This window comes from Pseudochaenichthys georgianus, unplaced genomic scaffold (assembly GCF_902827115.2).
Source record: "Pseudochaenichthys georgianus unplaced genomic scaffold, fPseGeo1.2 scaffold_611_arrow_ctg1, whole genome shotgun sequence".
Taxonomy (NCBI): domain Eukaryota; kingdom Metazoa; phylum Chordata; class Actinopteri; order Perciformes; family Channichthyidae; genus Pseudochaenichthys; species Pseudochaenichthys georgianus.
In genome coordinates this window covers 34,571-47,193 of record NW_027263169.1, presented here as the reverse complement: position 1 = coordinate 47,193, position 12,623 = coordinate 34,571, and the positions used below count along the sequence as shown (strand labels likewise).

At 55.8% G+C, this 12,623-nt stretch overlaps 1 protein-coding gene across 1 annotated transcript in view; it reads right to left on the bottom strand.

The window, feature by feature from the left end:
- The window catches only part of LOC117443434 (matrix metalloproteinase-23-like), a 12,208-nt gene extending 520 nt beyond the window's left edge, over nt 1-11,688 (bottom strand). The window contains exons 1-5 of the mRNA XM_071202600.1: nt 11,583-11,688; nt 7,927-8,036; nt 6,724-6,854; nt 5,206-5,373; nt 4-150 (exon numbers count right to left, since the gene is read on the bottom strand). Of these exons, the coding sequence (XP_071058701.1) occupies nt 4-150; nt 5,206-5,373; nt 6,724-6,854; nt 7,927-8,036; nt 11,583-11,627 (601 nt within the window). The 5' untranslated portion in view covers nt 11,628-11,688. The remainder of the gene's footprint in view (nt 1-3; nt 151-5,205; nt 5,374-6,723; nt 6,855-7,926; nt 8,037-11,582) is intronic.
- Between the last annotated feature and the right edge of the window lie 935 nt (nt 11,689-12,623).

Here is a 12,623-nt window from a genome sequence, read left to right as displayed (position 1 = left end):
TGCCCCACACGTCGTCCTGAGCCACGTTCCTCTGCCCGGTGGACGTGGCGTTCGGGTGCATCAGAGCCTGCGGGTCTCTGGAGTGCCACAGCCCCAGAGCGTGACCAATCTCATGAGCTGCTACCTGCACCAGGTCGTTCAGCCACACACCTGGGGACAGAGGACACACCTGAGGGACAGAGGACACACCTGGGGACAGAGGACACACCTGAGGGACAGAGGACACACCTGGGGACAGAGGACACACCTGAGGTCACACCTGAGGGACAGAGGACACACCTGGGGACAGAGGACACACCTGAGGGACAGAGGACACACCTGGGGACAGAGGACACACCTGAGGGACAGAGGACACACCTGGGGACAGAGACACACCTGAGGACAACGAGACACACCTGAGGGACAGAGACACACCTGGGGACAGAGACACACCTGGGGACAGAGACACACCTGGGGACAGAGACACACCTGAGGGACAGAGGACACACCTGGGGACAGAGGACACACCTGGGGACAGAGGACACACCTGAGGGACAGAGGACACACCTGGGGACAGAGGACACACCTGGGGACAGAGGACACACCTGGGGACAGAGGACACACCTGAGGTCACACCTGAGAGAAAGAATGTCATGATGGTGGTTTTGTTCTACCTGTTTAAGGATTTGAGGATTTTCTTGTTTGTTCGTCATCAACTGCTTTTTGTTAAATAAAGCTTTCTTTTTGTTACGCTGTGAACCCCTTCTCCAGCTTCTGCATTTGGGTCCTGATTTCCCCCATTCCTGACAGAACGACCGAACCAAGAATGGACCCAGCAGATAGAAACTTTGAAGTGGAGTTATATTCACTTGCCTATACGTTGGCTTTCTGCTGTGGTCAGTGGAGGGGAGCGTCCAGTGCTGAGCAGAGAGGCTGCTCTGGCTGAGGCGCACCAGGAGGCAACAGGAAGTTCTTACCTGGCTGGACTAAGGACTTCCTTCAGACATGCGATTCCCAGTCTGCTAGCCGGAAGCATGCTAGCTACCGGCCTGCCAGCACTGCTGGTTGCCGACCTTCCACAACTCCAGGCCTGTCTCCTTCAGGCTTCTGCACTTGATTCGTTCTTGGGATCCCGCCTGGCCTACGGAGGTCCGCGGAACCAGCCCGAGCCCAGCCAGAAGCCATGCTTTGGGCCCCAGTTTCGGCTTCAGTTCCGGCTCCCCGGCCCACTCCAGCCCCCCGTGTTCTGTTGACTCAAGTCCCATCTCCGTTGGGGGTCCCGCCAACTCCATGACCTGTTCCGTTGGGGGTCCCGCCAACTCCATGACCTGTTCCGTTGGGGGTCCCGCCAACTCCATGACCTGTTCCGTTGGGGGTCCCGCCAACTCCATGACCTGTTCCGTTGGGGGTCCCGCCAACTCCATGACCTGTTCCGTCGGGGGTCCCGCCAACTCCATGACCTGTTCCGTCGGGGGTCCCGCCAACTCCATGACCTGTTCCGTCGGGGGTCCTGCCAACTCCATTTCCTGTTCCGTTGGGGTTCCGCCAACTCCATTTCCTGTTCCGTCGGGGTTCCTGCCAACTCCATTTCCTGTTCCCGCCAACTCCATGACCTGTTCCGTTGGGGGTCCCGCCAACTCCATGACCTGTTCCGTTGGGGGTCCCGCCAACTCCATGACCTGTTCCGTTGGGGGTCCCGCCAACTCCATGACCTGTTCCGTTCAATATGATCTAGCTGCGGCCGCGGCCAGTACACGGCGGTACACGATGGTACACGACACGCCCACCTGACACGACACTACGTGGCTGAGAGGCACCACCGTTAAAAGCGAATTGACGAGATTTACATCATACAGCCCATGTAGTATAAACATTGATTTTAATTTCTTACAGTACGAGAGGTTTTGGGGTTTAGGAAGGAGGAAGGAAGATTAGGATTAGGTAAAAAGGTAGGGAGTGGTTAGGGTTAGGATGGGGGGAAGGGAAGAGAACTGCTACCCAGGAACGTTCACACTGGGTAGTTTATTTAGTTTAAAAAAAATTATCCAATGAGTTAGAGACCACAACGGAAGTGTAGTACCGCCGTTTGGCCACAATACTCCGGCGCACTCCTGGGGGCTTGGTTCAACCTCCACTGTCCGCGGCCGCAGCTAGACCCTTCTCAGCCACCGCAGTGTCGTGTCAGGTGGGCATGTCGTGTACCATCGTGTACCGCCGTGTACTGGCCGCGGCCGCAGCTAGACCCTTCTCGTTCCGTTGGGGGTCCCGCCAACTCCATTTCCTGTTCCGTTGGGGATCCCGCCAACTCCATTTCCGGTTCCGTTGGGGGTCCCGCCAACTCCATTTCCTGTTCCGTTGAGGGTCGACCCAACTCCATATCCTGTTCCGTCGGGGGTCCCGCCAACTCCATTTCCTGTTCCGTTGGGGTTCCGCCAACTCCATTTCCTGTTCCGTCGGGGTTCCTTCCAACTCCATTTCATGTTCCGTCGGGGTTCCTGCCAACTCCATTTCCTGTTCCGTCGGGGTTCCTGCCAACTCCATTTCCTGTTCCGTCGGGGTTCCTGCCAACTCCATGTCCTGTTCCGTCGGGGATCCTGCCAACTCCATTTCCTGTTCCGTAGGGGTTCCTTCCAACTCCATTTCATGTTCCGTCGGGGTTCCTGCCAACTCCATTTCCTGTTCCGTCGGGGTTCCTGCCAACTCCATTTCCTGTTCCGTCGGGGTTCCTGCCAACTCCATGTCCTGTTCCGTCGGGGATCCTGCCAACTCCATTTCCTGTTCCGTAGGGGTTCCTTCCAACTCCATTTCCTGTTCCGTCGGGGTTCCTGCCAACTCCATGTCCTGTTCCGTCGGGGATCCTGCCAACTCCATTTCCTGTTCCGTAGGGGTTCCTTCCAACTCCATTTCCTGTTCCGTAGGGGTTCCTTCCAACTCCATTTCCTGTTCCGTCGGGGTTCCTGCCAACTCCATTTCCTGTTCCGTAGGGGTTCCTTCCAACTCCATTTCCTGTTCCGTCGGGGGTCCTGCCAACTCCATTTCCTGTTCCGTTGGGGGTCCCGCCAACTCCATGACCTGTTCCGTTGGGGGTCCCGCCAACTCCATGACCTGTTCCGTTCAATATGATCTAGCTGCGGCCGCGGCCAGTACACGGCGGTACACGATGGTACACGACACGCCCACCTGACACGACACTACGGTGGCTGAGAGGCACCACCGTTAAAAGCGAATTGACGAGATTTACATCATACAGCCCATGTAGTATAAACATTGATTTTAATTTCTTACAGTACGAGAGGTTTTGGGGTTTAGGAAGGAGGAAGGAAGATTAGGATTAGGTAAAAAGGTAGGGAGTGGTTAGGGTTAGGATGGGGGGAAGGGAAGAGAACTGCTACCCAGGAACGTTCACACTGGGTAGTTTATTTAGTTTAAAAAAAATTATCCAATGAGTTAGAGACCACAACGGAAGTGTAGTACCGCCGTTTGGCCACAATACTCCGGCGCACTCCTGGGGGCTTGGTTCAACCTCCACTGTCCGCGGCCGCAGCTAGACCCTTCTCAGCCACCGCAGTGTCGTGTCAGGTGGGCATGTCGTGTACCATCGTGTACCGCCGTGTACTGGCCGCGGCCGCAGCTAGACCCTTCTCGTTCCGTTGGGGGTCCCGCCAACTCCATTTCCTGTTCCGTTGGGGATCCCGCCAACTCCATATCCTGTTCCGTCGGGGTTCCTGCCAACTCCATTTCCTGTTCCGTCGGGGTTCCTGCCAACTCCATTTCCTGTTCCGTCGGGGTTCCTGCCAACTCCATTTCCTGTTCCGTCGGGGTTCCTGCCAACTCCATTTCCTGTTCCGTCGGGGTTCCTGCCAACTCCATTTCCTGTTCCGTCGGGGATCCTGCCAACTCCATTTCCTGTTCCGTTGGGGATCCTGCCAACTCCATGTCCTGTTCCGTGGGGGTTCCTGCCAACTCCATTTCCTGTTCCGTTGGGGATCCTTCCAACTCCATGTCCTGTTCCGTGGGGGTTCCTGCCAACTCCATTTCCTGTTCCGTGGGGGTTCCTGCCAACTCCATTTCCTGTTCCGTCGGGTTCCTGCCAACTCCATTTCCTGTTCCGTCGGGGTTCCTGCCAACTCCATTTCCTGTTCCGTCGGGGTTCCTGCCAACTCCATTTCCTGTTCCGTCGGGGTTCCTGCCAACTCCATTTCCTGTTCCGTCGGGGATCCTGCCAACTCCATGTCCTGTTCCGTCGGGGTTCCTGCCAACTCCATTTCCTGTTCCGTGGGGGTTCCTGCCAACTCCATTTCCTGTTCCGACAGGGTTCCTGCCAACTCCATTTCCTGTTCCGTCGGGGTTCCTGCCAACTCCATTTCCTGTTCCGTCGGGGTTCCTGCCAACTCCATTTCCTGTTCCGTCGGGGTTCCTGCCAACTCCATTTCCTGTTCCGTCGGGGTTCCTGCCAACTCCATTTCCTGTTCCGTCGGGGTTCCTGCCAACTCCATTTCCTGTTCCGTCGGGGTTCCTGCCAACTCCATTTCCTGTTCCGTGGGGGTTCCTGCCAACTCCATTTCCTGTTCCGTTGGGGATCCTGCCAACTCCATGTCCTGTTCCGTGGGGGTTCCTGCCAACTCCATTTCCTGTTCCGTCGGGGTTCCTGCCAACTCCATTTCCTGTTCCGTCGGGGTTCCTGCCAACTCCATTTCCTGTTCCGTCGGGGTTCCTGCCAACTCCATTTCCTGTTCCGTTGGGGATCCTTCCAACTCCATGTCCTGTTCCGTGGGGGTTCCTGCCAACTCCATTTCCTGTTATGTTGGGGGTCCTGCCAACTCCATGTCCTGTCCGGTCCAGGGCCCCGCCCCCTCACTTTGCTCGCCGCAGCCTTCGCCCCTCCTCTGCCTTGCCCCCGGGCCGTCAGCCCAAACCCCTCCAGACCCCTCCACCCACCCTTTTGGCCTCTTTAGTCTTGTCTTCCCCTTTGCTCCATGTTAGGTCGTCGTTGTCCTTGCACCTCCATGTTTGTCCCTGTCGGCTTTTTGTCTGGATGCTACCTCGTTCTACCGGTTTATGGATTTTTGTTTTGTTCTTGTTTGTTCATCGCTGGCTTCTTGTTACACTTGAACCCCTGCTCCTCCTTCTGCATTTGGGTCCTGATTTCTCCCATTCCTTACATAGAAGACACGCCTGAGGGACAAGCACACACCTGAAGGGCAGGAGACACACCTGTATCAGTACCTTGCCTCCAGCTGAACCGGGACTTGCCCAGGATCCAGAATTCCTGGTTGTCGAAGTGGATCTCTCCGCGGGGGGGCAGGAAGGCGTGAGCCAGCTCTCCGTTCAGACCATCGAAACAAGGATGAAAAAAAGAGGACCAGCAGTCAGAGTGGTTCAGGGAGAAGAAGCCTGCAGAGAGAGAGAGAGAGAGAGAGAGACCAGCAGTCAGAGTGGTTCAGGGAGAAGAGAGACAGAGAGATAGAGAGAGAGAGAGATCAGCAGTCAGAGTGGTTCAGGGAGAAGAAGCCTGCAGAGAGAGAGAGAGAGAGAGAGACCAGCAGTCAGAGTGGTTCAGGGAGAAGAGAGACAGAGAGAGAGAGAGAGAGAGAGAGACCAGCAGTCAGAGTGGTTCAGGGAGGAGAGAGAGAGAGAGAGAGAGAGAGAGAGAGAGACCAGCAGTCAGAGTGGTTCAGGGAGAAGGAGAGAGAGAGACCAGCAGTCAGAGTGGTTCAGGGAGGAGAGAGAGAGAGAGAGAGAGAGAGAGAGAGAGACCAGCAGTCAGAGTGGTTCAGGGAGAAGGAGAGAGAGACCAGCAGTCAGAGTGGTTCAGGGAGGAGAGAGAGAGAGAGAGAGAGAGACCAGCAGTCAGAGTGGTTCAGGGAGAAGGAGAGAGAGAGAGAGAGACCAGCAGTCAGAGTGGTTCAGGGAGAAGGAGAGAGAGAGAGAGAGACACACATCCCCCCCCACACACACACGCGCACACACATGCACACACACATCCCCCCCACATACACACACACACACACACACACACACACACACACACACACACACACACACACACACACACACACACACACACACACACACACACACACACACACACACACACACACACACACACACACACACACACACACACGCGCACACACACATCCCCCCCCTTCCTTTCCCCTAGCATCTATGTGTGAACATGGATGTGTGTCACAGCTATATGTGTCCCCCTGGTCGCTCCACCCAGGTGAGGCTCAGATGTGTGTCACAGCTATATGTGTCCCCCTGGTCGCTCCACCCAGGTGAGGCTCAGATGTGTGTCACAGCTATATGTGTCCCCCTGGTCGCTCCACCCAGGTGAGGCTCAGATGTGTGTCACAGCTATATGTGTCCCCCTGGTCGCTCCACCCAGGTGAGGCTCAGATGTGTGTCACAGCTATATGTGTCCCCCTGGTCGCTCCACCCAGGTGAGGCTCAGATGTGTGTCACAGCTATATGTGTCCCCCTGGTCGCTCCACCCAGGTGAGGCTCAGATGTGTGTCACAGCTATATGTGTCCCCCTGGTCGCTCCACCCAGGTGAGGCTCAGACGAGCTGCACCTGGAGGAGCAGTGGAACATTGACATGTTGATTATAATCAATCTCTGGATGTGATCATTTTAAAGGTGTCTTTGTGTCAGAGGTGAAATCGTGTCAGGCCCCATTTTAATGGTGGGGCGTAACATGTGTAAGTGGGCGGGGCTACATGAAGACAGGCTCCTCCTACCGATGGTGATGTCAGAGGAGGCGTTGACCTCTCTGAAGGTCAGCGGGGACACGTCGCTCCACTTAGTGAAGGCCACACTCAGACCCTTCCTGGTGTCTTCAGGGGACAGAGAGGACGGGAACTGGACTATACTGAGAGACAGGTGAGAGACAGACAGGTGAGACAGACAGGTGAGAGAGAGGAGAGAGACAGACAGGTGAGAGAGAGGAGAGAGACAGGTGAGAGACAGACAGGTGAGAGACAGGAGAGAGACAGGTGAGAGACAGACAGGTGAGACACAGGTGAGAAACAGGTGAGAGACAGACAGGTGAGAGACAGACAGGTGAGAGACAGGAGAGAAACAGGTGAGAGACAGGTGAGAGAGAGACAGGTGAGAGACAGACAGGTGAGAGACAGGAGAGAAACAGGTGAGAGACAGGTGAGAGAGAGACAGGTGAGAGACAGACAGGTGAGAGACAGCTGAGAGAGAGACAGGTGAGAGACAGGTGAGAGACAGACAGGTGAGAGACAGGTGACAGACAGGTGAGAGAGAGACAGGTGAGAGAGAGACAGGTGAGAGACAGACAGGTGAGAGACAGACAGGTGAGAGACAGCTGAGAGAGAGACAGGTGAGAGAGAGACAGGTGAGAGACAGACAGGTGAGAGACAGACAGGTGAGAGACAGACAGGTGAGAGACAGGTGAGAGAGAGACAGGTGAGAGACAGACAGGTGACAGACAGGTGAGAGAGAGACAGGTGAGAGAGAGACAGGTGAGAGACAGACAGGTGAGAGACAGACAGGTGAGAGAGAGACAGGTGAGAGACAGACAGGTGAGAGAGAGACAGGTGAGAGACAGACAGGTGAGAGACAGACAGGTGAGAGACAGACAGGTGAGAGACAGGTGAGAGAGAGACAGGTGAGAGACAGGTGAGAGAGAGACAGGTGAGAGACAGACAGGTGAGAGACAGGTGAGAGAGAAACAGGTGAGAGACAGGTGAGAGAGAGACAGGTGAGAGACAGACAGGTGAGAGACAGACAGGTGAGAGACAGACAGGTGAGAGACAGGTGAGAGAGAGACAGGTGAGAGACAGGTGAGAGAGAGACAGGTGAGAGAGAGACAGGTGAGAGACAGACAGGTGAGAGACAGGTGAGAGAGAAACAGGTGAGAGACAGGTGAGAGAGAAACAGGTGAGAGACAGGTGAGAGACAGGTGTGTTAGTTACCTGTATGTGAGGTTGTGGTGTGTCCACCTGTGTCCCAGAGGGTTGATGGCGTAGCGTCTGATTCTGGTTCCTCTGCTGCTGACGGGTTCACTACATCTCCCAGAGTGCACCTGGGCAGCACACATCCAATCACAAAGCTTCAAACTCAACCAGCTAAATATACAGAAACAAAACATTTAAACTAAGTATTTAAAAACTAACTCCGCCTCTTCTCCATGGCCATGGTCGCTGAGGCTCATGGGTAATGTAGTTTATGTTTCTGAGGGCTTTGAATGAGAGTGGAGCGGTTGAAGAAGAAGAAGAAGAAGTGCTCGTGCTCGTGGCAGCGTCTGATGGAGGACAGATGTGAGTCTGTGGGCCACATGTGATCCTCCACTTCCTGCTCTGTAAACTCTCAGAACTACAACAACATACATATAATACAGCAGCTATATGAAATCAAGGGGTTAGTGTTCCAAGGTTCTGAAGTCTAGAGAACCAGAACCTCCGTCCGTTCCACAGAGGGGACGTCTACTTTGTTCCACACAAAGAGCCACAGACAGCTTCATGTCAGCTAAGAAGCATTGAGACAATATCAGGGACAAGACATTTAGAAAGACAGGGGTCCTCCAGCTCTGGACCCTGTCTGTGGCCCTGTAGAGGAGCCTGTCTGTGGCCCTGTCTGTGGCCCTGTAGAGGAGCCTGTCTGTGGCCCTGTCTGTGGCCCTGTAGAGGAGCCTGTCTGTGGCCCTGTAGAGGAGCCTGTCTGTGGCCCTGTAGAGGAGCCTGTCTGTGGCCCTGTCTGTGGCCCTGTAGAGGAGCCTGTCTGTGGCCCTGTCTGTGGCCCTGTAGAGGAGCCTGTCTGTGGCCCTGTAGAGGAGCCTGTCTGTGGCCCTGTAGAGGAGCCTGTCTGTGGCCCTGTCTGTGGCCCTGTAGAGGAGCCTGTCTGTGGCCCTGTCTGTGGCCCTGTAGAGGAGCCTGTCTGTGGCCCTGTCTGTGGCCCTGTAGAGGAGCCTGTCTGTGGCCCTGTCTGTGGCCCTGTAGAGGAGCCTGTCTGTGGCCCTGTCTGTGGCCCTGTAGAGGAGCCTGTCTGTGGCCCTGTCTGTGGCCCTGTAGAGGAGCCTGTCTGTGGCCCTGTCTGTGGCCCTGTAGAGGAGCCTGTCTGTGGCCCTGTCTGTGGCCCTGTAGAGGAGCCTGTCTGTGGCCCTGTCTGTGGCCCTGTATAGGAGCCTGTCTGTGGCCCTGTAGAGGAGCCTGTCTGTGGCCCTGTATCGGAGCCTGTCTGTGGCCCTGTATCGGAGCCTGTCTGTGGCCCTGTATCGGAGCCTGTCTGTGGCCCTGTCTGTGACCCTGTATCGGAGCCTGTCTGTGGCCCTGTCTGTGACCCTGTCTGTGACCCTGTATCGGAGCCTGTCTGTGGCCCTGTCTGTGACCCTGTATAGGAGCCTGTCTGTGGCCCTGTATAGGAGCCTGTCTGTGGCCCTGTAGAGGAGCCTGTCTGTGGCCCTGTAGAGGAGCCTGTCTGTGGCCCTGTATAGGAGCCTGTCTGTGGCCCTGTAGAGGAGCCTGTCTGTGGCCCTGTATAGGAGCCTGTCTGTGGCCCTGTAGAGGAGCCTGTCTGTGGCCCTGTATAGGAGCCTGTCTGTGGCCCTGTAGAGGAGCCTGTCTGTGGCCCTGTCTGTGGCCCTGTCTGTGACCCTGTATAGGAGCCTGTCTGTGGCCCTGTATAGGAGCCTGTCTGTGGCCCTGTAGAGGAGCCTGTCTGTGGCCCTGTAGAGGAGCCTGTCTGTGGCCCTGTATAGGAGCCTGTCTGTGGCCCTGTATAGGAGCCTGTCTGTGACCCTGTATAGGAGCCTGTCTGTGGCCCTGTAGAGGAGCCTGTCTGTGGCCCTGTATAGGAGCCTGTCTGTGGCCCTGTCTGTGGCCCTGTATAGGAGCCTGTCTGTGGCCCTGTCTGTGGCCCTGTAGAGGAGCCTGTCTGTGGCCCTGTATAGGAGCCTGTCTGTGGCCCTGTAGAGGAGCCTGTCTGTGGCCCTGTCTGTGGCCCTGTATAGGAGCCTGTCTGTGGCCCTGTCTGTGGCCCTGTATAGGAGCCTGTCTGTGGCCCTGTAGAGGAGCCTGTCTGTGGCCCTGTAGAGGAGCCTGTCTGTGGCCCTGTAGAGGAGCCTGTCTGTGGCCCTGTAGAGGAGCCTGTCTGTGGCCCTGTATAGGAGCCTGTCTGTGGCCCTGTATAGGAGCCTGTCTGTGACCCTGTATAGGAGCCTGTCTGTGGCCCTGTAGAGGAGCCTGTCTGTGGCCCTGTATAGGAGCCTGTCTGTGGCCCTGTCTGTGGCCCTGTCTGTGGCCCTGTATAGGAGCCTGTCTGTGGCCCTGTATAGGAGCCTGTATGTGGCCCTGTATAGGAGCCTGTCTGTGGCTCTGTAGAGGAGCCTGTCTGTGGCCCTGTAGAGGAGCCTGTCTGTGGCCCTGTATAGGAGCCTGTCTGTGGCCCTGTATAGGAGCCTGTCTGTGGCCCTGTAGAGGAGCCTGTCTGTGGCCCTGTAGAGGAGCCTGTCTGTGGCCCTGTATAGGAGCCTGTCTGTGGCCCTGTATAGGAGCCTGTCTGTGGCCCTGTCTGTGGCCCTGTCTGTGGCCCTGTAGAGGAGCCTGTCTGTGGCCCTGTATAGGAGCCTGTCTGTGGCCCTGTATAGGAGCCTGTCTGTGGCCCTGTATAGGAGCCTGTCTGTGGCCCTGTAGAGGAGCCTGTCTGTGGCCCTGTATAGGAGCCTGTCTGTGGCCCTGTAGAGGAGCCTGTCTGTGGCCCTGTATAGGAGCCTGTCTGTGGCCCTGTCTGTGGCCCTGTAGAGGAGCCTGTCTGTGGCCCTGTATAGGAGCCTGTCTGTGGCCCTGTAGAGGAGCCTGTCTGTGGCCCTGTATAGGAGCCTGTCTGTGGCCCTGTATAGGAGCCTGTCTGTGGCCCTGTCTGTGGCCCTGTCTGTGGCCCTGTAGAGGAGCCTGTCTGTGGCCCTGTATAGGAGCCTGTCTGTGGCCCTGTATAGGAGCCTGTCTGTGGCCCTGTATAGGAGCCTGTCTGTGGCCCTGTAGAGGAGCCTGTCTGTGGCCCTGTATAGGAGCCTGTCTGTGGCCCTGTAGAGGAGCCTGTCTGTGGCCCTGTATAGGAGCCTGTCTGTGGCCCTGTATAGGAGCCTGTCTGTGGCCCTGTCTGTGGCCCTGTAGAGGAGCCTGTCTGTGGCCCTGTATAGGAGCCTGTCTGTGGCCCTGTATAGGAGCCTGTCTGTGGCCCTGTCTGTGGCCCTGTCTGTGGCCCTGTCTGTGGCCCTGTCTGTGGCCCTGTAGAGGAGCCTGTCTGTGGCCCTGTCTGTGGCCCTGTAGAGGAGCCTGTCTGTGGCCCTGTATAGGAGCCTGTCTGTGGCCCTGTAGAGGAGCCTGTCTGTGGCTCTGTATAGGAGCCTGTCTGTGGCCCTGTATAGGAGCCTGTCTGTGGCCCTGTATAGGAGCCTGTCTGTGGCCCTGTCTGTGGCCCTGTCTGTGGCCCTGTATAGGAGCCTGTCTGTGGCCCTGTCTGTGGCCCTGTCTGTGGCCCTGTCTGTGGCCCTGTCTGTGGCCCTGTCTGTGGCCCTGTCTGTGGCCCTGTCTGTGGCCCTGTCTGTGGCCCTGTATAGGATGATTAGACTAACCTGCAGAAGCAGCAGGACCAGGACCAGCAGGACCAGCAGCTCCATCTGGATTCTGGTTCTGTTCGATGTAAAGATCCGGAAACTCTCTCTCTCTCTCCGGATCCGCTCTCGCTGTCCGAGGCTCCGGATCAAAGTGAGTGCAACTCCCGGAGAGAGAGAGAGAGGTCCGGGGGAGGGGTTAGTCAGGTGTGTGTGTGTGTGCGTGTGTGTGTGTGTGTGTGGTGTCCATTTACAGAGCAGAAGCTTAACCCCTTAGCTTCAGCTGAAACAACTTCTAGAAACTCTTTCTTCTGTATTCAGATCAAGTAAATATCTTTATATGAGTTAAAGTCTTTAAAGTAATGGTCTTTTTTATAGACTTTTATTGTTGTTGTAAATGTGAACGAAAGTCAACGTGAATGAAAGTCAACGTGAATGAAAGTCAACGTGAATGAAAGTCAACGTGAATGAAAGTCAACGTGAATGAAAGTCGACGTGAATGAAAGTCGACGTGAACGAAATTCGACGTGAACGAAAGTCGACGACGTGAACGAAAGTCGACGTGAACGAAAGTCGACGTGAACGAAAGTCGACGTGAAAGAAAGTCGACGTGAACGAAAGTCGACGTGAACGAAAGTCGACGTGAACGAAAGTCGACGTGAACGAAAGTCGACGTGAACGAAATTCGACGTGAACGAAAGTCGACGTGAACGAAAGTCGACGTGAACGAAAGTCGACGTGAACGAAAGTCGACGTGAAAGAAAGTCGACGTGAACGAAAGTCGACGTGAACGAAAGTCGACGTGAACGAAAGTCGACGTGAACGAAAGTCGACGTGAACGAAAGTCGACGTGAACGAAAGTCGACGTGAACGAAAGTCGACGTGAAAGAAAGTCGACGTGAACGAAATTCGACGTGAACGAAAGTCGACGTGAACGAAAGTCGACGTGAACGAAAGTCGACGTGAAAGAAAGTCGACGTGAAAGAAAGTCGACGTGAAAGAAAGTCGACGTGAACGAAAGTCGACGTGAAAGAAAGTCGACGTGAATGAAAGTCGACGTGA